The sequence below is a fragment of the Coenobita brevimanus genome, chromosome 101 (assembly GCF_032717465.1).
Source record: "Coenobita brevimanus isolate Jiangsu-jjx chromosome 101, ASM3271746v2, whole genome shotgun sequence".
Taxonomy (NCBI): domain Eukaryota; kingdom Metazoa; phylum Arthropoda; class Malacostraca; order Decapoda; family Coenobitidae; genus Coenobita; species Coenobita brevimanus.
The window spans coordinates 3531293-3554970 of record NC_137054.1 but is presented as its reverse complement, the minus strand read 5'-3'; the positions used below and the strand labels follow the sequence as shown (position 1 = coordinate 3554970).

Genomic DNA, 23678 nt, shown 5'->3' with positions numbered 1-23678 from the left:
ATTGTTTGCGTCTCATGCCTAGTGTGATCTCGCCACTATACCGGGGTTGTTCCAGTACATCAGGCGTGATATGTAAACAGTCATTGCTGCCTCATCCTGTAAGACAAAAAACACACCAGCTCCTGTGGTGCTTATAAGTGGTGCCGTTTGTACTTGTTTGCTCACACCCTTTTATCGCATCCTAGTTGGTCCTGTACATTCTGTAATCATATGTTCATTCTGAAGTCATGCGTCTACCTCCACACCTCTCTCTGTCCGTTGCATTGCTTAGTCTGTCAAACCATCACACCTCACATAAAGAGTTACAAGTTTCATTTCTTTCGAACACTTCTGTCCTTTTTCGGTCCATAGCATTTAAGTTTCGTGCATGGTTTCCGTACAGCACAATCGGCATCACATACAGATATTCAGACAGCCAGTTAACATGCATTTCAATTTAAAATTATTTTCAGATAGATAAAGAACATATGCAGTTTCTTCCTCTGCATTTGGAGAAAACATGGAAACTGCCTACCCAATCCTGCGATATGAATGCTGATTTATTTGAAACCCATGTGCTCACTTTTCCCTATTTCGGATCGTTTTTATTTCTGGGAGGAGGCTAACTCCCCAAGAATCAGTGGGTGAGTCACGCTCCTCCAAATATCGCGTTACGGATAAGAGTCCATTGTAAAAGCACATGTGCTATATCAAAGCCATGTCTGCCCTCTCACCGTTTTTGAGAATGTTTAATTAAGTGAGGGCGACTGCCCCCCCCACCCCCCCGAAAAAAAAAAAAACATGATTGGAAATTTTTCTATAGTGAAAGGCCTTTGGAGTAACCAGACGAACTCACCTGGCAAGGTTCATTCAGATCTCCCCCCCCCCCATTTCTGATCGTTTGCATTTTTGGCCCCGCAAGAATCATGGGGGGCGGGGTAACGCTTCTCAAATACCGCATTACGGATGAGAGTTCACTTTACAGTATGTACTAAGATATCTCCTCTCCTGCCCAAATTTTGTAACATTTCTTAATTTTGGAGGGGGCTGGTCCCCTTAAAAAATTGGTGACAAATTCTGTGGAGTGGATGACCTTATCAAAGAACCAAACAAACTCACCACAGTAGTGTCTTCGAATTCCATGTACTCACTTTCCCTGTTTCAGATCGTTCTTATTTTTTGGAGGGGGTTCTCCCTTCTAAAAATTACTTGGGGGGGTCACGCTCCCCTAAAATCGCATTAAGGATGAAAATCCGTTGGACAGCAATCACTAAGATATAAATCATATCGACCTTCTTTTCACTATTTTTGAGAATTTTTAATTAGGTGAGGGAGCTGAACCATCTAACGTAAAAGTCATGGGTTGGAAAACTGTATGTAGTGGAAGGCCTTCACAGTAACCAGACACTTTCACCGAGGAAATTTCTTTCAAATCCATCAGGTGGCCTAGAATTAAAGCACATACACAGACACACACACACACACACACACACACACACACACACACACACACACACACACACACACACACACTTACGCTGAATCGGGCAAAGGTATAGGGCGGGTTACCTAAAACTGTACCATATTGCTTCGCAGGATTGACAAGTAACGTCTAAAAATCCTCTTCTTTGCCTGCGGCTGACACTGTGAACGAGGTCTGGCTGGCAGCAGAGAGGAAAAATAGATAGAGAAAAAGAAAGATATGTTGATGGACAGATGGATAAACGGACATATAGATAGATAGACAGATAACAGTGATAGATAGACAAGCACACCGGTAAGTACACAGCTATTCATTAGTATACATTTTCATCTTAAAGAAATATACCTAGCTTTAAAATCCTCCCATATTGCCACCGATACATAAATCATCTTAAAATCATCCATTTACCTGCAGATATTAACGCGAACAGCGTCAAGCCTGATGTAGATGACAGAGGATAGGGAGACTGACAGGTGAAATGACTGATTCACAGGCGTAAATAGGTATATAGTTAGATCTTCGGCTTGATTAATTGATTGATTAATTGATAGACAGATAGCCCCAAAGATAGGCATCTAGGTAGATAATAAAGGTAGATAACAAATGGATAAATAGCTAGACATTAAGAAGAGAAACAGTGCAGAAATGTCAATAGTCTTAATATCAACCCTTTGCCAGCAGATGTCAACGCGAACGACGTCCAGCTGGTTACAGAGAGGCCAGCAATCTCGGCTCCTCGGCTCTGACCACAGGGGGCTCTGCCCCAACACTCCGCCACACCCCCCGACACCGTGTTCCTGCCCACCATCTTGCGACATCTGAACTCGAGAGGAATTTCTTTAGTTATATGCCGCATATTTTTGCTGTATTTATTTATTTATCTATTTATATTATTATATATTTTTGATCGTTCAATTATCTTTAGTACACTAAATTAATATCCCACACGTCTTGTTCATTTTTTTTTCCTTTGGAGCATATAGCATACTTACGTTTGACAGTTACAGTCTACAGAAAAAATATTAAGTGATACTTGAACTCAGTTCTACGAAATCTAGATTCAAGAGAAGGTCATTAGCGGTATCTTCGCCCACAGACATAATTTTACATTCCTCATCTGTCTATCTCACAATATATATATATATATATATATATATATATATATATATATATATATATATATATATATGAACCCCAAATCTCCCTCACTGAAAGCTTAAACCCCAATTTTTTTTTTACTTTTGTTACTTTGGTCATTATTTTTGATAACTAAAATCCACTGAGTTTACATCCAGGGAGTTTACATAATATTTTAGTTTGATTTTCCAGCATGTGAACTAACAAGAGGATCTTTAGTTATTTGTCTACTTATTCATATCAATAATTTTAAGTTTATTAAATTACTTTTTTGTTTTATATTTAGGTCAATAAAAATATTCGGTACCATGAATATGGCTGAAAAGATATGGGACATTTTTCACCCCCCCCCCCTTCCCATCACTGGCACCTTGAAGCCACTGTCATATTTGTAAACCCTCCTCATTTTTTTTTTTTTTGTAAGTATGTTTTAAAGGCCAACACTAACTTTTTTTCATTTTACTTTACAAATGTCATTGTTTTTACTTCTGTTTATTTATATATTTTTATCTGTGCTCCTCCAAGCACTCTGTGTACATGAAATACTTATGAAGAGAGACTGATGACTGAACTCCAGCAGTATATCTTAAAACCCAATTGAAATATTTTAATTATGTTTCAGTAGGGTAATCCTGCCAACATTCACCCTAATCATCTGTGTAAGAACTCAAGATGAGCAGTATGGACTTTATATCTGCGTAGCTCTCTCTCTCTCTCTCTCTCTCTCTCTCTTCCCGTAACTAGCTACCTGTTTGCCACTTGTCCTTTTTTCATTTTCCTGTTTCACCTCGCAAAATTCTATCCACTGTATTCTATTTTTTATCAGTCAGCTCTCACATATCTATCGTCAGCCCTCCACGCCTCATCTGTGATATCTGAACCACCTCTGTTATATATCAGTCCCTTTGTAATATAGCAGCCCTCTGTTATGCACCAAGCCATTAACCAAGACCCCCTCTTTTCAAAGATTTGTTTCTTTGAAAACCAGACACCCTGCATATATTTCATGTTACCTAATATATATATATATATATATATATATATATATATATATATATATATATATATATATATATATATAATCACTTTTCCATCGCTCACATTCTTAGTATAAGTGCATAAGTACGAGCTTACAGCATAATAGGTTAAGATAGGATACAATGGAATGCACTATAAAAGAGAGAAATATGATTAATTTTGGCCTGTGTATAAAATTCTTGTTACACCTTTGAGCTCTAATTAATCAATGAATGTTATTTTAGGCGTACTTAAAGTTTCTCTTATCCTACACTATTTAATCCTTTTGATACTGTGACGTCTTTTCCATATTTTATTTTGACTAGAAACAGACATTTTACTCAGCCTAGGAGAGGGCCTTAGTAGTAAAGAAATCTATGAAGGCTCCAGCTGAACCCTCCTTTTCGAAATAGAGTTTGTTACGTTTATTAGATGAATAAACCGACCAGAATAGAAGGAACATCAATTAAAAACAAAGTCATCGGGCTGAAGGGGTTTAACATATTGAAGTGATACGCAGTGCCTCGTGTCACATTCAAATCCCTGACGTAAACGCAATAACATAATTTTCCAGAAAGGACAGGGAGAGTGTAGAAGACACCCACGCCTCTCGTTCCTCCGGCAAAAATATATCTTACGAGTAGTTACGAGACACAGAAAAAGGTATATAGTAAAATCGTTTGTGATTCAGTGTCTTGGCTGTTACATTCTGGCTTTGATCGCTCTCTTGTCCTTCCAGAAATCACGTCACAGTTATGACGGAAAACTGATTACAAACTATGTGTGAATCAAAGCCCAAAAGAGCAAAAAAATTACAAACCAAATATATATATATATATATATATATATATATATATATGTGTGTGTGTGTGTGTGTGTGTGTGTGTGTGTGTGTGTGTGTGTGTGTAATTCTTGCTGACTTAAAACTTTTATTCAGATTCGGAAAGACACCGACCTGGACGGAATGGGTACAGTCTTAACTAACTCCTTCACCACCAGAGATCTTTAGCAGTGTAAAAACCGTCTGGATACCAGAAAATCAGAAATTATATTACGGGACAAGAGTAACATGATTAAGTGCGAAATTGTATGATATAAAAAAGCCGAGGATAAGCAGGATATAAATTATGAATGTCTGATAAATCAGAATATACAAATTCTTTGTGTTAATCTGCTCTATATTATTTCCCTTAGTAATTGTCCTGTAAAATTGACTATATAAATTCCAACTCATGATAAGCACCAGTACATTCTATCCCTTCGAATGTGTATATTTTGATGGCAATAAACATGCAGAATATAAAATTCATGTATATAGCATACGCTTTCAATTGTTATAGGTTACCGTACTGCTTTTACGCAGCTCCTGAATCCGGGTTGTCAAGCCTTATTAATGCCAGTTATTTATTATAATGTAACATGATCTGAAGGACCACACGATTGAATATAATATACACATGATGTGAGGGACAACTTTTAACCTTTTATTGGGAGAGTGATCACTTATGTATTTGGTTCTGGATAAACCGATTGGTTTTATTCAGCCGAGAGAAAACCTTGACAGACAACATTCTGATTTTAACAACGATTAAGAACCCTGCACCTAATTAGTATATGGAGGCTTATCGATAGAATTTGTCATGTATCTACAACGTCTGTGTACATTTTACTATAGGACTTCAGTGTGATCTCTTCAGGTTCTTTCGATGAAGGTCAGTACTTTTACCTGTGGTGATAGCCAACATGTCAGTGAGTGGCCAGCGTTCATCTTTTTCTTCTACTTTTTCTGTTTCTAAAGGATTTGTTAACAGGAGGCCTTTGGAGACATAAAATGGTGCAGTGTTAGGTAATTTGACATGGAGAATCCAAATCTGCCATCAGTTGACACCTGTGATGGTGTCTTCTAGCGACAACTTTAATAAAAGTTCTTCATTTAAGCCCACTGAGACATAAAAGTGGATCTCTTTGTTAAGGCTAGTTACTTTTTACAGCAAACTGTTTGAAACAAGAGCCTCGGCACAGGTCCCAGGGCAATTCTGCTCTTGTCTTATACACATGTTGTTGTACTGTCTGAAAGTCTACTATTTTTGGTTTGGGGTTGCCTACTTCCCGATTCTGGAAGTTGCATTATTTAGTTAATTTTAAATCTTCATTAATTTCTCCCGTGTCGCTATCAACATCATCTATTGGCTGAGAGTATCAAACTAAACTCCGCTATCTTCTCTCTTCCTTCTGCAAGGCTTGGTTTGTTTCCAACGGATTAGCCTCTCCATCTGTCTTCTGGGGTTCATTACCACCTGACTTATAACCGTTCTGTGTTCATTTCCTACAGTTCCTGTGTAGAGTGCAAGTTACTGCTTCCCTGTACCGTCATGTGATTTGTTGGTGAGGATGAAATTTGTTTCAGTCTTTGTTTCACCATTTTATCCATTGGCAGTCCAGTTCCAACTTTCAGTTTAAAGAAAGCATTCATAACACTACCGCAGTTCCTTTCAGCAGATTCCAAAAGAGTTCCACCAGTTTCATTTACACTTCTCCTCCCTGTTTTTGCATTAAAGTCTCCCATCACAAACCTATACTGGATTTTTGGTTATTCATAGATTCCTCCCCATCTTCATAAATTTTAAAAATGTCTCCTCTCTCAAAGACCGTGCTGGAACATAAACTTGTATTATTTTCATCTTATATCACTTAAGAAGTTTTTTTTTATTAGGCATCTGCTCTTTCATTTATACTTAAGAATTCTGCAATATTAAAACTTAGGCGTTTATTAACTAAAAATAATACACCAGGCTCCTTCTTTTTTCTTGTTTGCCACTGTAGCACGTTATGCAAACATCAGACAGTTCTGAGAATATCTGACCTCAATAAAATTTATAGTATCCATGTAATAACTGAAATTAAGTTTAAATTTATCTCTGTGCAGGCCGCAATTTAGACTCGAGCCACGCTTAGTCAGAGAGTCATCCCCATATTGCATACCAACAGTGCAGATGTTTATGCACTCATTACACTATTTTTTCACATCAGTGACTACATTGGTGAGGTTTGAAAACAACAGACAGACGTGGTATCGCATTGGAGGCCACCATCGGGGATACTGAGAATCTGCTCCTATGTCCCAGGGATACGTACAGGTAAGGCTCTTGGGAGTCAGAGACACGGCCCCTTTGTCCTACCAGTTACGAAGTTCCCTCTTAGCCTGATGGAAGCAACCGACAAGGGAATTGGTGCCCCTCCGGCCTTCTTCTTTTTTTTTTTTTTTTTTTTTTTTTTTTTTTTTTTTTTTTTTTTTTTTTAAGTTAAAGGCATTGCTTCTCAGACTGTGTGTACACACTACTGCCAGGAACACCAACATCTTAGACAAATTGCCAACGAAGACTCGATTCACCTTCTACAGCACAGCAAGCCAGTGTATTAGACGAAGAATTAGAGTAACACATTAATCAGTGCCTTTGCCGGGACTGGAAGTCGGGCCCCACCACGCTCTCCTAGCAAGCATGTTACCACTGAGCCAAGGCGAGATACAACTGTGAGCAAATTGAACGAGGACAATAGAGAGTGCCTGGTTGGGGCAGGGTCCTCAATACATCTTTAAACAATGACTTCAATCATAGATCTTTACTCTAAGGGGGAATTGTGTTTTCACATTGCCTGTCGGCAAGGAGAGCTTTTATGCAGCCCATTATAGTCCAGTTTACATTGTTCACTTCTTTAAGACTAGCTAAGCTGGCCTGATTAGCAAGAGTCCGGACGTTGCATAACGAAAGGTTAATTTCTAAAAGCAGCTAAATTATGAAACTGAGTTCTCAGAACTCCTTGTCCAGAGCAAAGCTGACCTCTGTCATGAAGAGTTACTCCATACTCGTTGGGAGTCTAGGCCATGTCTTAAAGGAACTTGCTATTTTGGTTTAGAAAGAGGCTGAAGTTGATATCTCACAGAGTCAGCTCTGTCACCGTTTTTCGATCAGTTCTTATCAATGAACCTGCCCTGCATGCTTGCCCCTGACAAATATAGCTGTCACTCACTGGGTTGTATAGATTTCTTCGCCACGGTAAGGCATCGTTCCGGCCAAGATCTGATTACAGAAAATAGAAAATATCTGCATGGAAGTGTGTTAACGTCTGCACTTACGTATGACTGTAAGTTTCATGGGTGGAATGCCGAGAGTGTTAAGTATCAATAGCAAGAGCAGTATCAATATGGCTGTTAGGGAATATCACTGGACTGCAGACTGAACTTGATGTGTTCAAATGCAGGACAAATGAAAGTAAGGAAATCAGTCGGCGAAAGACAGAGTGTACTTAGGTGTTATCATCACACACATAAAGTGGATATGGTGGCTCAAAAGATGAAGTAGATAAGGATTAGCTTCCACGGCTTCTACACTTGGCTTATTCACACAGTCACTTAGCACACCAGTTCACGCTCTTAGTCTTCCATTCCTATTTCTGCCCTCAGACTCGTATACTCGTACTGTGATGATGATGGTAGCTGTGGTGGTGGTCGTCGTAGTTGTGATGGTGATGGTGATGGTGGTGGTGGTGGTGGTAGCTGTTCAGAAACGGCTGTCTTTTGGGAAACAACTAGCCATTATACAGTACTGTGTTGAATACAACCATAAACTGATAGCCAGAGTTAAACCCAGCATCATAAACTGGTTGAGAAAATGTCAACAATGAGTTAGGTGAGTTTCTCTTGGCTAAATTCTTTTTGTGTTTGTTAAAATATACTGACTAACCTTATCAAACGCTCATCCCCCCCCCTCTCTCTCTCTCTCTCTCTCTCTCTCTCTCTCTCTCTCTCTCTCTCTCTCTCTCTCTCTCTCTCTCTCTCTCTCTCTCATTATTAATTTTCTGTAGCTGATGCGAGAATGCACCTCAAGGTACTGAGTCAGTAATGAGTGGAAATCTTTCTAATCCTTGGACGGACATAAATAAAATACTGTTATGAAAGGGCTGTTTTCTGACGGACTGTCTCTCATGTTTTTGCATAGTTCAGAGAAGACAACTTACTAGACATCAACAAGGAATGATCTTTGAAGGTGTAAGTATTGCCTGGTCAAGCTTCGTGCGGTAGTGGAAGTCAGATGGTAAGATCTGGAGAGAGGAATGAAGGTTAAAGTAAGAGACTGAGTGTAAGAGACTCGTAAGGTGAATGTGTGAGCATGTGGCTGTGAGTGTATGAATGTGGGACTGTGAGTGCAGGAGAGTGAGTGTGGCTTTGAGTGTGTGTGTGTGTGTGTGTGTGTGTGTGTGTGTGTGTGTGTGTGTGTGTGTGTGTGTGTGTGTGTGCGCGCGCGCGTGCGTACATGCGTGCGTGAGTGGGTGGACGTGAAAAGAATGGTACGTAGTAAAGAAACCATTAACTAGGGAATGGTCGGAAGTACGACCACAGATTCCTCGTGAGGCTGACTGCTTGGCGATGGATTCCTGTAAGGCAGGAGGCAATGAAAACACACACACACACACACACACACACACACACACACACACACACACACACACACACACACACGCATGCACAAACATTTGTTCAAGAACAATTTACCGTCTTATCCCCGGGCTGTAGCAACATTATCCATTTCACAGGGACATACATAATATAGTCTATCCTCCAGATTATTTGGCTCAAAAAACTTGCAGGAGTAACAGTATATAGGATTTAACCTCTTAGTTTGCTAATTTTGAACCTGGCATCTTTGTTAACCGCGACAAACCATGGTCAGTTTATTCAGGCTAGGGAATCATTCTGCAAATAAATAAATAAATAAATAAATGAATAAGCTTAAGATATGTTGAAATGGAGACGTTTTAGTCACGTTCTGTAATTGTATATATTAAGAGAATAGCATTATGCTGGTAAATGTATCCTTGTTGTAAATTTCACATTTTCAATCAAGACGAATTTCTGACCTTATTATCTTACAATTCGATTCCTGATCGTAAAGCTTGAATTAATATATGTCACCAAAACCACAGGGAAGGGATGTTGAGAGTTCCCGTGCTCCGTTTGCTATTGTTTATCCCTTCCCCCATAGTGTGATCTCCAGCTTCACAAGACAAGTGTAGTCGTGTTGCTGCAGGTAAGTGATTTCTTAAGGCTTGTGTTTTTATTTAGGGAGTATACGTAGTCCCTTTAGGGGAAAACGTGTTTATTTATATATTTCAGACCAACCACCTGTGATACTGACAAAGGTAGACAGTATGAGCAAAATATTTCTTGTGTCTATCTATCTATCTATAGCCCGACGCCCCAATCCCGCAAAGGGTGGCCGCAGACAAAACGCCTCCAAGTCACTCTGTCACCCACCACTTGACTCCCCTCCCCCCAACTCACCCCCCCCTCCCTCATATACCTCTCAACTCCATCCCTCCACCTCATCCTCGGTCTACCCCTCCCTCTCCCTCCCTCCACCTCACCTACATACACCCTCTTAGTCAGTCTTTCATTCTCCATCCTCTCCACATGTCCAAACCACCTCAGTGTATTTCTCCTAATCTTTTCAACCACATCCACATCTACCCCACAACGTTCCTTCACTTCTTCATTCGTCAACCTGTCCCTCCATGTCACTCCACATGCTCCTCTCAAGTAACTCATTTCCACTGCTCTCACTCTTGACTTGTTCCCCTCTTGCAAGGTCCACGCCTCGCTTCCATACGTCAGGGTAGGGATCACAATACCATCATGCAGTGACTTCTTAACTTCCATACTCACCTCCCTATTTCTCATCACTGCTTTCAGTGTGCCAACAACCTTCCTTCCCTGCTGTACCCTTTCACGTACTTCATCCCCCAAAGTTCCATCCTTACTCATCACACTACCCAAGTACTTGAATGCACTCACATTCTCCATATCCTCACCATCCAACCTCACTGCACACTCTGTGACTTCATTCCTCTCAAACACCATAACTTTACTTTTGTTTACATTAACTTTCAGCTTCCTCCTCCTACACACTGTCCCAAATTCATTCACCAAACCTTGCAACTCCCATTCATCTTCACTCAACAATACTGTATCATCAGCAAACAGCAACACCGGAAGCTTCCAAATCTCACCCTCATTCATTAAGGCCACCCCCACATCCACTGCCCTACCTTGTACCTCCTTTACGACCCCATCCATATATATATTAAACAGCCAAGGAGACATTACACACCCCTGTTTCAGTCCCACATTGAGATCAAAGAACTCACTCAGCTCACCATCCACTCGCACCGTAGCCCTAGCTCCCTCGTACATACTCTTCACAGCACTCAACAATTTCCCCTCCACTCCATATATTCTTAATACCTTCCACATACCTTTCCTATCTATTCTGTCATAAGCTTTCTCCAAGTCCATGAAGGCAGCGTACACTTTCCTTCCCTTCTCTAGATACTTCTCCACTAAACATCTTAGAACAAATATCTGATCTACACACCCTTTTCCCTTCCTAAATCCCCCTTGTTCTTCTCCAACTAGCTCCTCTGTCATATGCCTAACCCTATCAATGAGTATTCTACCATATATTTTACCAGTCACACTAAGAAGGCAAATACCCCTATGGTTACCACATACTTCTCTCTCCCCTTTTCCTTTGTACAGAGGAACAATTATACCTGATTTCCAGTCCTCTGGAACCCTTCCCTCTTCCCAAGCCAATCTACACAACTTCCATATCCACTCCACAACAATCTCACCCCCATACCTAAGCATTTCACCACACACTCCATCAATTCCTGGGGCCTTTCCCAGCTTAATCTTCTTCATCGCTTCCACTACTTCCGACCTACTGATCTCTTCCTCCCTCCTCTCATCTCTTCTTCTCCCAGCCATTCCCCAACCACTTATACTCACACTGCTCTCACTCTCTACATTCAACAAATCCTCAAAGTGCTCCTTCCATCTCCTCAATTTCTCTCTCTTCTCCACCAACAATCTATTATTCCTATCTTTCACTCCCCTACTATTTCCCCTTTCACACTGCCTTACTTTCTTTACCTCCTTCCAAAACAATTTCTTACTCTCCCTCCATTTCACACTCAGATTCCTCCCAAACTCTTCATCCACTTTCTTCTTACTCTCCTTCACCAGTCTCTTAACCTCCCTTCTCCTGCTCACATATACCTCTCTCTTCTCTCTCTCATCTTCTCCCCTACCTCTACTCGCCAACCATTCACCATATGCCTTCTTCTTTTGTTCCACAGCTCGTTTCACCTCATCATTCCACCATGCTGTCCCTTGCACACCCTTGCATCTCCTCCTCACTCCACAAACCGCCTCACACGCTGTGCTTATCTCTTCCGTGAATATCTTACATACGTCTTCCACCCCTTCCATCTGCTCTAGCTCATACCTTCCCAATCTTTCTTCCACTATGCTCTTATACTCTGTCCTCTTCTCACTATCTTGCAATTTCTCCACTCTTCTCACAGGAGCTGCTTCCTCCTGTCTTCCCCTTCGCCTCCTCAACCACTTTCTTTGCAGCTCTACCTTGGCCATCACTAAGTGATGGTCCGAGACTCCATTCCCCCACCCTCTCCACACCCTTGCATCCAACACTTGTCTTCTCATTCGCTCATCCACACACACGTAATCTATCATTGCCTTTCGTTCAACAAGTTCACCATCCATCCTCCTCATTACTCTCCATGTATACCGGTGGATCATCTTATGACGAAAGTAGGTGTTGGCTATTGCCAACCCCTTACCAGCACAGATGTCCACCAAAGCACTACCATTCCCATCTACTTCCGCTGGCACACCCCACTGACCAACCACTCCATCCACTCGTACATTCCCGACTTTGCCATTCATGTCTCCAATCAACAGCACTCTCTCGCTCCTCTCAAACTTGTCCATACATGCTTCTACTCTCGCCCAAAACTCATCTTTCACTCTTGCCACTCGATCCTCTGTTGGAGCATATACACATACAATCGCCCATGCTTGTATACCTACTTTCATCCTCACCCATACAATCCTTGCACCCACTGTTCCATACTCTCTTATATTCTCCTTCCACTTCTTGCTTATCATCAGACATACTCCCTCTCTTGCCCTCTCATTCTCACTGACTCCCGCACATATACCTACACCGTATTCCCATTCTCTCATCCTTTCACCTTTCCATTTAGTTTCAGTCAATCCACATATATCCACTTTTGCATCCTCAAGCACCTGGACAATCTCTCTCTCTTTCACTTCATCATTCACTCCTCTCACATTCCACGTTCCTACTCTCAGAATGTCCTTTGTCCGTTCCTTAGTCGTCAACGTATGGTCCGTCCGGGTCCGAGGCGCTTTATTTGCTTTTTTAGTTAGTTCTTTTTACGGGGTGGGGCACTAACCCACCACCAACCCTTTTAGTCGCCTCGTACGACAAGCAGGGATACTGGGGGAGTATTCTTGAAACCCCCCTACCCCCAGGGGGTAATTGTCTGAACTAATATTTACTTATATACAAATCCAGTAACTACACTTAGGCTTAACCTACAAAGATAAGGTGATACTGAAAAGTTGAAGAACAACCTCTTTAAGTCATTACTTATAATTTTCATGTAACATGTTATTAAGAATAATAGGGATATTGGTAACAGTAATAATAATGATAATAATAATAATGATAATAATGATACTACTACTACTACTACTACTACTACTACTAGTATTACTACTACTACTACTACTACTACTAGTATTACTACTACTACTACTACTACTACTACTACTACTAATAATAATAATAATAATAATAATAATAATAACTAGTTAGCTATTTACTCACTGCGTAACAACAATAAGGAAACCTCGCCATGGGTGCAATTTACATTTGTCTTAATAACTTGGTAACTGTACTGTAACAATATTCCTTTCAGATACTGAGAGAGGCCACAGCTATATTTCTGTAAACTTACGGCTTTACAGCTTTTGTGGCTTTCTCTAAAACGTGTTACAGTGAAAACAATGAGGAGATCTGAATTCGATATATTCCACTAGGTTAAATGGCAAAATATTCAGCCAAACTTCTCTGCAAACTTTTTTATCATAGTATTTTCAACCAAATAGCTCTATCTCAGTTAGTTTCTGAGATATTTCAATTTCAAAAAGCCAAGTTTTGTACCAAAAATTAGTATATGACCTTCAAAAGTAGGTCATGGTCATTTATATTTGGCACAAGTACTCGAGTTGCCCTAGGGTACTTTTCTGTATATTAACATCAAGATCTAAGAAAAAAAAAATGCCAAGAAAAGTGACATCACATACAAAATCAATAAGTTTCTCCATATGTATGGCGAAACTTAATAATAATAATAAATAATAATAATAATAATAAATTTAATAATAACGGTAATAGTAATAGCGGTAATAACACTAATAATATTAATGATAAAACCAGTATAAAGCAAGACAAACAGTAATATTAAGAGATATCAGCAAATAACAAATTATATTGAGCACTTTTATTAGTAATGTATTATGTTGTGGCAGAGCTTTACCAACACGCAGAGTTCAAGATGCATGAGAGATCAGGCCTACAGCGGGAAATAAAAGAGAGGAAAAAAAAAGCGACCAACGGGGTGTTAATGCTGGGTTGGGGTAGGTGGGGGAATTGAGGGTAGGGAAGGGGAATTCTTGGAATTAGAAAGTAGTTATAAATGTGAACAAGATAGGAGGTTAACACACACACACACACACACACACACACACACACACACTTATAAATGTGAACAAGATAGGAGGTTAACACACACACACACACACACACACACACACACACACACACACACACACACACACACACACACACACACACACACACACACACACACACTCATTATGAAATCAGATGTTAGACAAACAGGAATACAGGGTCGCTTTCACAGTATTTTTTTTTTTCTGCATATATACTGTAAATAGAGAGAGAGAGAGAGAGAGAGAGAGAGAGAGAGAGAGAGAGGGAGAGAGAGAGAGAGAGAGAGAGAGAAATTCACAATATGATTAGATTATATATTCAGTTGAAAGATCATACCATCAGTGGATTTATTTGCGTCTCAACAAATAGAATCCTCGGTCTAATAGGATTAATTCCGGATTTAACTTATTTACATCTCAACAAAATTAACTGCAGATATTATCCAGTTATTCCTGAAGATGACTTGTTTGCCCTTCAGCAGAAAGAATATTCATTATTATAGGAACATTTTCAGACTTGATTTATTTACATATCACTATAAATAATCCTTTTTATTATAGGCTGTGTCCATACATGATTTATTTTTCATCGGAGAGAGAGAGAGAGAGAGAGAGAGAGAGAGAGAATTTCGTTGGCTAACAACTTAACAAAAAGCTATGACTGCAGAAGCGTCCATGAAAGTAGAAGTTATATGGATTTTAACACATCCAGCGGCAGAAAGTGAATAATGAAAGTGGCATAGCGGAGGACCTTGATGTTCATTTTAACAAGCTATGTCATTTTCTTTCTTTTCTTTTCTTTTCTTTTTTTGCCACCAATAAGCACTGTTAATTATGTTAGGCTTCTGAAAGCAAAAAGCAGTAAAGGAACTAAGATGTCGTTCTGCTGAAGTGGTTAAAATAAGGAATAAACAGAATTCAGAATTTGGCTGACGAGTGAACATCTGTTCAGGAGTCCTTGAGAAAGAAAGACATATAAAGTTACGTCCTATATTTTCATTTTGAAATTGTTACCACCAGATTATAGACAAATGATCGTATCTGACAGATATATACAGTACGTCTCCTTTTAGCAAATTACCTGTAAATTCATGGCGTCATAAGATAATACTACACACACACACACACACACATATATATATATATATATATATACCGTCAGGTCAACTCCACGTGACCGCGCAAAACAAATTTGTGACAGTACTAAAAGTCATCATAGCAACCAAAATAAAGAGTGTAATACAATTTTCTTTTCTCAGAATACTCCCCGTCGATCTTTTTACTTGATGATGATTGGAAAGGCAAATAAGGAAAGGTTATTTTCACTTCCAATAGACTATCTGGGACATTGTCAGCGAATTTTCTGAGGGTACTTGGGGAAAAACAGCTCCATATACGACGGAGGGCAACCTTCATTTTGGCCGCTGTAGACTTGTCTTCGTATCTTAATTTGTCTTTGACGATGGTCCAGAGGTTCTCAATGGATGACATATGAGGACGGTTCCCTGGTTAATCACGAATCCACTCCACCTCACTTTTGCAAAGCCAGGTCTTGATGACTTTCGCAGTACGACAGGAAGCCCGTCCTACTGTAACACTTCGTCTCCAGTCGCCGCAATAGTCAGCCAAGTGGTCGTCTTAAAGACCAAAACAAACGTTTTTGGTGACATTTTGGCTTTTAGAGTAAATATTAAGGCCGGGTAGTCCTACATAAGAGAAGGCTCTTCATACCATAAAGGAGGCTGGGTGTTTGACAGTCTTCACCGTAAACTTTCGGCTGCAGAGAACCGAGACTCTTCCACGCCACACCTTTTTGCCTCTTGGTGTCACTAACATCAATACATCGATTCATCAGTCCAAGGAACTCGTCCCCAGTTATCTATAGTCCATGAAGCACATTTTTCTGCAAAAGCAACCCCTTTTTATGTGGGCATTGGTAACAAGAGGCTTTTTCGTGGCCTCGACCTTCCGTGATTTCAGTTGCTTTTGTATGGTGCTCTGAATAGATCGCACACTCCCGTCTCGGGGAAGAAAGAGATTTTCCTCCTTCAGCTGCCCGGCGGCAACGGCAGGGTTTTCATCCAACAAACGCCTGATAACAGCTAGACAGCGCTCGGAGATCTTGCATGTCAACCCCCAACGTGTTTGTGGGTGGGGACCTCTGATCCCCCTCCCCTACACCCCAAGCCTTAAACTTGGCCACTAATCAGAATACTGAACGTTCATTAACCAACACGCAAAGTTCAAAATGAATGAGAGACCAGGCCTACAGCGGGAAATATTCCAAACTTATTTTATGACACGATAATTAGTACAGTATTATCATGACTTGTTTAAGGCTTGACGTTGCTAGTGGGTGACACTGACACTTTAAACACTAAGTGCACAAAGGACAGGATTTCTGCCAAGAAGACAGATTGGATTCTCAAGTCAAAGTCCTCCCACAAATATAATTCCCCGATACGTCCCTCCTGTAACTAACCCCTCATGTGACAAGATCTCTCCTAAAGTAAAAGATAAATAAAGAATAAAGTAAAACAGAGTTCATGAGCGGAGGGCCTTAATTCTTGTCAGTGTCCTTAGTGTACTCATCTGATGGTCTTGAGGAGGAGAAGGAAGTAGGCGATTACCCTGTAGCCCACTAGCAGGCCACATAGGGCACCGATGTCCACTCCGATGTTACCCTGTGGAGAAAGCCAACATGAGATAGAGAGAGAGAGAGAGAGAGAGAGAGAGAGAGAGGCAGAGAGTAGGAAGGGATATTGAAAGAGTTGGATATCGGGAAAGAGAAAAGGGTGAAGATAAGGCTATAGAGAGAAAAGACCGGGAGAAGAGGGCGATATTAGGAGTGAGGGAGAGAAAGATAGGAAGGCATATGAAAAAAAAAAAAAAAAAAAGGGGTAGACGATGAGAGGATATGGAGAAGTAGAAGTGGACGAGAGGAATCTGGGGAGAGGAAAAGGGCGAAGTGGGAGAAATGAGGATATAAATGGAGAAAGAGAGGAATAAAGTGAAACGAAAATACATGAAGAGAGGGATAGAGCAAGAAAGAGAGAAAAAACAAGATCAGGATAGGGAGACAGGAATATAGAAAGAAGAAAGGAAGAGCAAGAGGAAGAAGAGAGGAAAAGATAAAGACGAAGAGGAGAGGGAGAAGGTTAAAGTGAGAGAAAGAGGGGGATACAGTGAGAACAAGATGCGGGAATATAAGAGGATAACAAGAGTAGGATTGTGTTACCCCCTAGACCTCTTACGCTGCGATGAGTGTGTTGTGGTGAGGTGAACATAAGAGCACTCCGACCACAAAGGACAACCGAAGTGATACCTAAGACGGAGATGGAGAAGGGGTGGAGGAAACGAAGGGGAGTAAGAGAGAGAGAGAGAGAGAGAGAGAGAGAGGAGATAGGTGAGTAATTTTTGATGACGTTAGACAAGGGCAAAAGGTGGAAAGAGATTCGAAAGGCGAGAGGGAAGAAAATATAAGACAGCGGCTAGAGAAAACACTGGGAGAGGAGGATTTGACGAGGGATGTAGCCGAGTAAATGGATGAGTGTAAAGAGAACCACAAGCATCAACCTAGCTCAGATTTTTAGATGTAGAGCAAATGCTTACTTATATCCTTTAACGCTTAGAAAACAAAAATTTTCTGCTAAAATGATTGTTAAGAACTAGAAATGGCAAAAGTGCACAGATAAGAGATGAGAAAAGCACAGAAACAAGAGAACATTCAGGATGGGAGGAGATTTGGAGACCTATATCCATTATTACATTGCACACTTTATCCACAAACTTGTAGCTGGTGGAATGTAGTAATGGGTATAGGTCTCCATATCTCCTCCTATTCTGAATGTCCTCTTGTTTCTGTACTTTTTTCATCTCTTATATGAGCACTTTTGCCATTCCTACTTCTTAACAACCATTTTAGCAGAAAATTTGTGTTTTCTAGTTTGTGCTCTTTTTGTGGAATTATAATTATGCATTACGCAAATGTTAGATTTGGATTGTTTCATGCATGGCATACTTAAAGACTAGTACGGGGGTGCCTTCCTGTGAAAAGAAGAGTTTTGGTAAACTTTTTAACTGTAGGTGAGTTGTAGCTAATCAATATTGAGCAAAATGGCGTACTTACGGGTGACCGTGATGCAGTTTCCAGGCCGTAACTCGCGAACTGTAGCCTGAATACTTTACTAAACGTGAAAAGAAACATCTACACTTGACAAGCAGCGTTTTGGTGTATAGCAAGCCCGTGTACGCCTTTTTATTTTGGAGTTATGACTGATAATGAAGAAAGAAAGAACATATCGACATTTTTGCGGTTCGATTTTGCGACTCCTACTAAGGTTAGCAATACATTGCGAGTAGTTTTGCATTTGAATAGCGAAGGTCTTACAATTCATAAGCTTAGAACTGGGTTTTGCGACCGTCTTCGCTCAAATGCCCCTTTACCCTATGTACACGACGCCATTTTGAAAATGTCCCATTCCTACTTACGGAATGGTGAAAAAGGTTGAGTCAGTAGTAATCAGAGAATCAACTATCTCCCCAGTTCTGGTTGAAGATTTTTTAGAAATATCGAATTACATTTAGAGTCTTTAGTTTTGTGCAGGCCTGTTCATCTATCCGTCCGTCCGTCCATCAAATCCTCTTTCAGTGATTCATCCGTGCATCGACTCAGTCTTACTTATTTTATCTGTATATCAGATCACCCACTCACCTGCATAGCCGTCTTACGCCCATTCATACGTACGTCCTTCTGTTTATCCATCCATCCAATCATCCATCATCGATCTATCCATCCATCTTTTCGTCCATTACTCATTCTACCACGATCATCTCCATGAATGTCATTCATCTAGCCTTTCCTATCTCGTCTTTCCATCATTTCATCCACTTTTATCCCTCTTCATAAACAGGTGAGGTACTAATCCATCTAGCATTCCAGTTCTTCATCATTCTTTGGGTCATTCATCCACAGTCCAATTTTCTCTCCAGTTTGTCTGTACATTAGTAAGTTGTTCCATCTTTCCATCTATACGTCGTTCATCATTTCGTTACTTTCTTCCAACCATGGACCAGTACACGTCATTACCACATCCATACATTTTTCCGTGACTCACTTCGATCATCCATCCACATAACCATTATCTCACTCATCCACATTCTCGTAAAACATACTTCCTATCCATCCATTCATCCACAGGTCCTCATCTGATTCACCCACATTCTCATAATACTCGTACATACTCTCCATTCATGTACATCCCCTTCATCTCATCCATCCACATTTTCATAATTCATATTTTCCATTGATCCATCCAACCATCCACCCTACCTAGCTTAACACCATAACTTACATCATCATAGTGAAGATAATAGAGGACAGCATCCCCAAACATGGTCTCATTATTGCACTCTGGATCAATAGTAGTGTTGCACTTCATATATCCATCCCACTGGTTCAGACTCAGCGCCTCGAAGCCGTAGTTGAACCAGGAGAGATAGCTGATCCAATCCAGGTAGGCAGGAGCGGTTCTGTAGGGGTTAAAAAAATATATATATATTCCCTGTCGACTGGACGAGGGTCATTAAGGTAGACAATTAGTATTTGCCAAGTCTCATTCTTCCCCTAGAACACAATCTGCAATAGTCTAACATCCAGCTCCCCACCTACACTACTGAGTGAATATGATTTTAGGGAAACCAAGCTGAGACTACCAATTTAATCGGTCAGAGAACAGAACTCTAGTTCTTCCACTTGGAATCCGGATGTGCTGACCCATGCACCACCATTTGCAAATGTAATCCTTTCATCTGAACAATTCACAGCACTGTGAAACCACGACAATGTTTCTAGTCTGCTATTTGTGTCACAAGTGGGGATGTGTGTGTGTGTTTGGGTGTAGTGGTGGGGGGAGGAAAAAACGTGTAAGGGCACATTTACACAGTCAGTCTTGGAGAGTGTTTTGAAAGCATGGTAACACAGCTGTGGTTAGGCAGCTATCTTGTAGACGGCAGAGCTGAACCACGAACCCCTCTCAAGCAGCCACATGTGAGATTCTATTAACTGCATGCCCACGTATGTATAACTCTGTCACATCCCAGAGATAGAGCAGTTAAAAACAGCAATGGACGTTGTGTTGTCATTACACTTGCCATCAGTGACCTTCAGGAGTCTAGGTCATCATCTGTGTGGACAAAGGCAGTAGATCTAATTTCTTACTGAATTGCATATATACCGAACATGTTTATGGTAGGCCACAAGTAATGGATACGGAGATAGTACCGAAAGTTTGTAGGGAACAATACAGATATGTGACGAAAATAAATATTATGATCACACCAAGAATCGTTAGGAAGAAATTGTGTACGTTAAGCAGTCAGAACAGATAGAAGCTAAAAATGACAACTGCACCGAAAAGGTTCTATATAAGCAAACAGTCAACTGAACAGAGGTCTGTACCTACTCCATCCCCAAGCTTCACCAGTGATCTAGCGTATGATGGATCACCATACAGGGTAACTGACCGTGTACAGGAGTCCTTAGAGAGCCTGGGGGTGAGTGAGTAGGCAAAGCTAAAATTAATATACCAGTACGAGAGGGTCATTCCTTTTTCCCATTTCAAACCTCACTGGGACTGCAACAGACATAGCGTTTCTCCAGGCAGAGATTCTAAAAGAGAGCATTATTTCCCCAAGAGGAGATCCTAAAAGTAAGCGTTGTGAAAACTACCAGGACAGTTACAGAAAATACTTTGGCACGAATTATGGTATTATGAATTTTTCCCCTCAAGTATCATAGTCTCCTGCTGTGGACCGGGGCTGCAGAGTTTTGCTGTGCTTGTATACAGGACAACAAGTAATGATCAGAACAGTGTAAAATTTGTCACTGTGGATAACTTCTTGCAGCTTCAAAGAAATCTCCGAGTGAGAATGTGTTGCAGCAAACGGGAGCTGAGTGACCAGAAGTGAGTAGGATGGCCTGGGATGGTGGTGGGTACTGGGGCTTGATAGTGGGCAGTACTCTACAGTATGTGAAGACTGACAATGTATACTGGGTGGCAGTGTGAAGATGAGCATAATATGTTGGACGATAGTAGTAGTGTGAAGGCATGAATCAAAATGTTTGCCAGAACAAGAATGGAAGCACACATTACTCATATACAGTACAGTAGGACTTTGGAAAAAAAAAATAAGAAAGAAAGAAAATAAGCAGGTACCCATCCTTAATGTAGAATCCTCCGAAGAGCAGGAGTGGCAGTGTGAGTGGGGTGGAGAGAACCAGGGCCGTCTGGTAGTTCTTGGCCATGCATGACACCATGTAACCTGTGGAGGGGAGGAAAAGAACAAGATTAGGCTGATAAATTATAACAGGGAGGAAGAGATGGAAGGGCTGGGTTAATGTTTATCGACTGCATGAGGATTACAGAAAAAAAAGGACAAGCAATCAGTAATTCTGTAAGCCTCAACTTTCACTTTGAATACGACCATCAACATTCAAATTAATATCCAGGTCCGTTTATGGACTGCTGGGCAAAAAGGAACAAGGGGAAAAACTCATCCAATAGTACGACTGGCACGAGAATCGAACATGTGTCCCAGTTACAGGTATGGAGTAGTGCAAGATTAGGGTGATATAACAAGGAGAAATGTAATGACTGAGTATCGGAGGGAGGGGTGCCAGATTAACCCCTGCATTCACACAACATATATCTTAATCTTACCATCTTCAAACTGTTTAATTCTCAATAGGGAAGGCTTTTCGAACTGGAGGAGTTAGATATTGCCTTCGTTAATATAGTCACTACTAGACGTCCTTCACCCACTGATGCCCATGGTCCTTTAAGAGGGACGGAACTGAGTATTTTGAAAGGTTAATAAATGGAGGAACCCCCACGTAGGGACCGATGAGCTTTGCGATTATTAGCCGGTAGGCGGATTGCAGTACGCTTAGTAACCTTCCCACAATTTTCCCACAGTTGGGATCCGTTGTCGCTACTGTATTAGTTCGTAAAATAATTAGTCTAATGGTGGAAGACATGCAATATATACGAAGGGAAGGACTGAGGTGATACGGGTCAGATAAATCAAAGGCAAGCAGTGCAAGAAATACAAGTACAAAATTAGGGTGATACATGCGACTGGAATACAAAGGTCGATATTACAAGAGTTATGGTTACAAGATGATCACCGTCAGTTGCAGAGAGTTATCCGTATCTTTTTTTTTTCCTTGCTGCCATCAGATTCTACTTTTCTTCTTTTCCAGATCCGTAGTAATTTATTACATTGTAGGGGTTAGATATAGCCATCATTAACCCATTCATTACGTGAGGTCCTTCCTATATTGAGTAAAATCATTTGGTAGTCTAAAAATATATACACTGTTGTACTGAACAGGTACGTCTTCCGAGTGAAGGACTGAAGGAGGTACAGGGTGTAGTACGAAATTAAGGTGAAGAAAAAAGAAGCACGAGATCTGGGGTGCACAGAGGGGAGCCGTACAACATTAGCATTATATAGGAGGGAAGAGTACAAGAATAGAAACAAGAGGAGGGTACAAAACTAATGCGGTATACGAGCGCAGAATAAATTTTAGCACTCTCTCACTCTTAGCAGCGTAACATCGTCAGAGGTTAGTTGGAAAAGAATAATAGAGTTATCCCGACCACGAAAGGATAAATGGTAATAGTATTAACGCATTATTACTCCTATAACTCCCTCCTGGCTGAAAAGAATCGTCTGGCTTTAGCTGAAATAATATACTCGAGTTAGCCGAACCATAAGAAGGTTGAGATGGTATAGGAGGGAGGATTGCAAGGCCGACAATACCAAAGGCAAATAATCACATTTGGCGTCTTCACTACGAACAGCTTCGTTAACAGCATTATTATTAGTGTCTCTATGATCATTACTACGAGCAGGTAAGCGCAGCAAGCCAAGCGAGCAAGCGTAAGGAAACGATGTTTACGTTCAGCTGAGAAATGAGCGACCCGATACGACCCGGTCCGACCCGACACGGCACGGCCTGACAGCAATGGTTTTCAGGGGCTAATAACTTTTCTACTATGTGGGATAGAGAAAAGATTCTTTCAGCAGGTAGTTGATACAATCAATAAATGTTGTGGTATATGAGCACAAAATAAATTTTAGCACTCATCAGACAGAAGAAACCCCTTGGAATCCCAGCTTTCCAAGGGAATGTACCATGGGCTTCCATTGACATCCTGCACTATGAAATAGATTTAAAGCACTATGAAAGTGACATATGAGAGGTATGATTTGTTTTTCTCGTTCATATGTTGATTGCGTGCACGTGCACTGTATATGTATGTGTGTGTGTGTGTGTGTGTGTGTGTGTGTGTGTGTGTGTGTGTGTGTGTG

General features: G+C 40.7%; 2 protein-coding genes across 2 annotated transcripts in view; one reads left to right on the top strand and one right to left on the bottom strand.

The window, feature by feature from the left end:
* The window catches only part of LOC145414890 (uncharacterized), a 104495-nt gene extending 102211 nt beyond the window's left edge, over positions 1-2284 (top strand). Inside the window, 1 exon segment of the mRNA XM_080284307.1 lies at positions 2144-2284. Within this exon segment, the coding sequence (XP_080140433.1) occupies positions 2144-2284 (141 nt within the window).
* A 14604-nt stretch (positions 2285-16888) lies between these two features.
* Positions 16889-23678, bottom strand: part of LOC145414889 (protein white-like) — a 73942-nt gene continuing 67152 nt past the window's right edge. Inside the window, exons 13-15 of the mRNA XM_080284306.1 lie at positions 21518-21623; positions 19655-19832; positions 16889-16984 (exon numbers count right to left, since the gene is read on the bottom strand). Of these exons, the coding sequence (XP_080140432.1) occupies positions 16889-16984; positions 19655-19832; positions 21518-21623 (380 nt within the window). The remainder of the gene's footprint in view (positions 16985-19654; positions 19833-21517; positions 21624-23678) is intronic.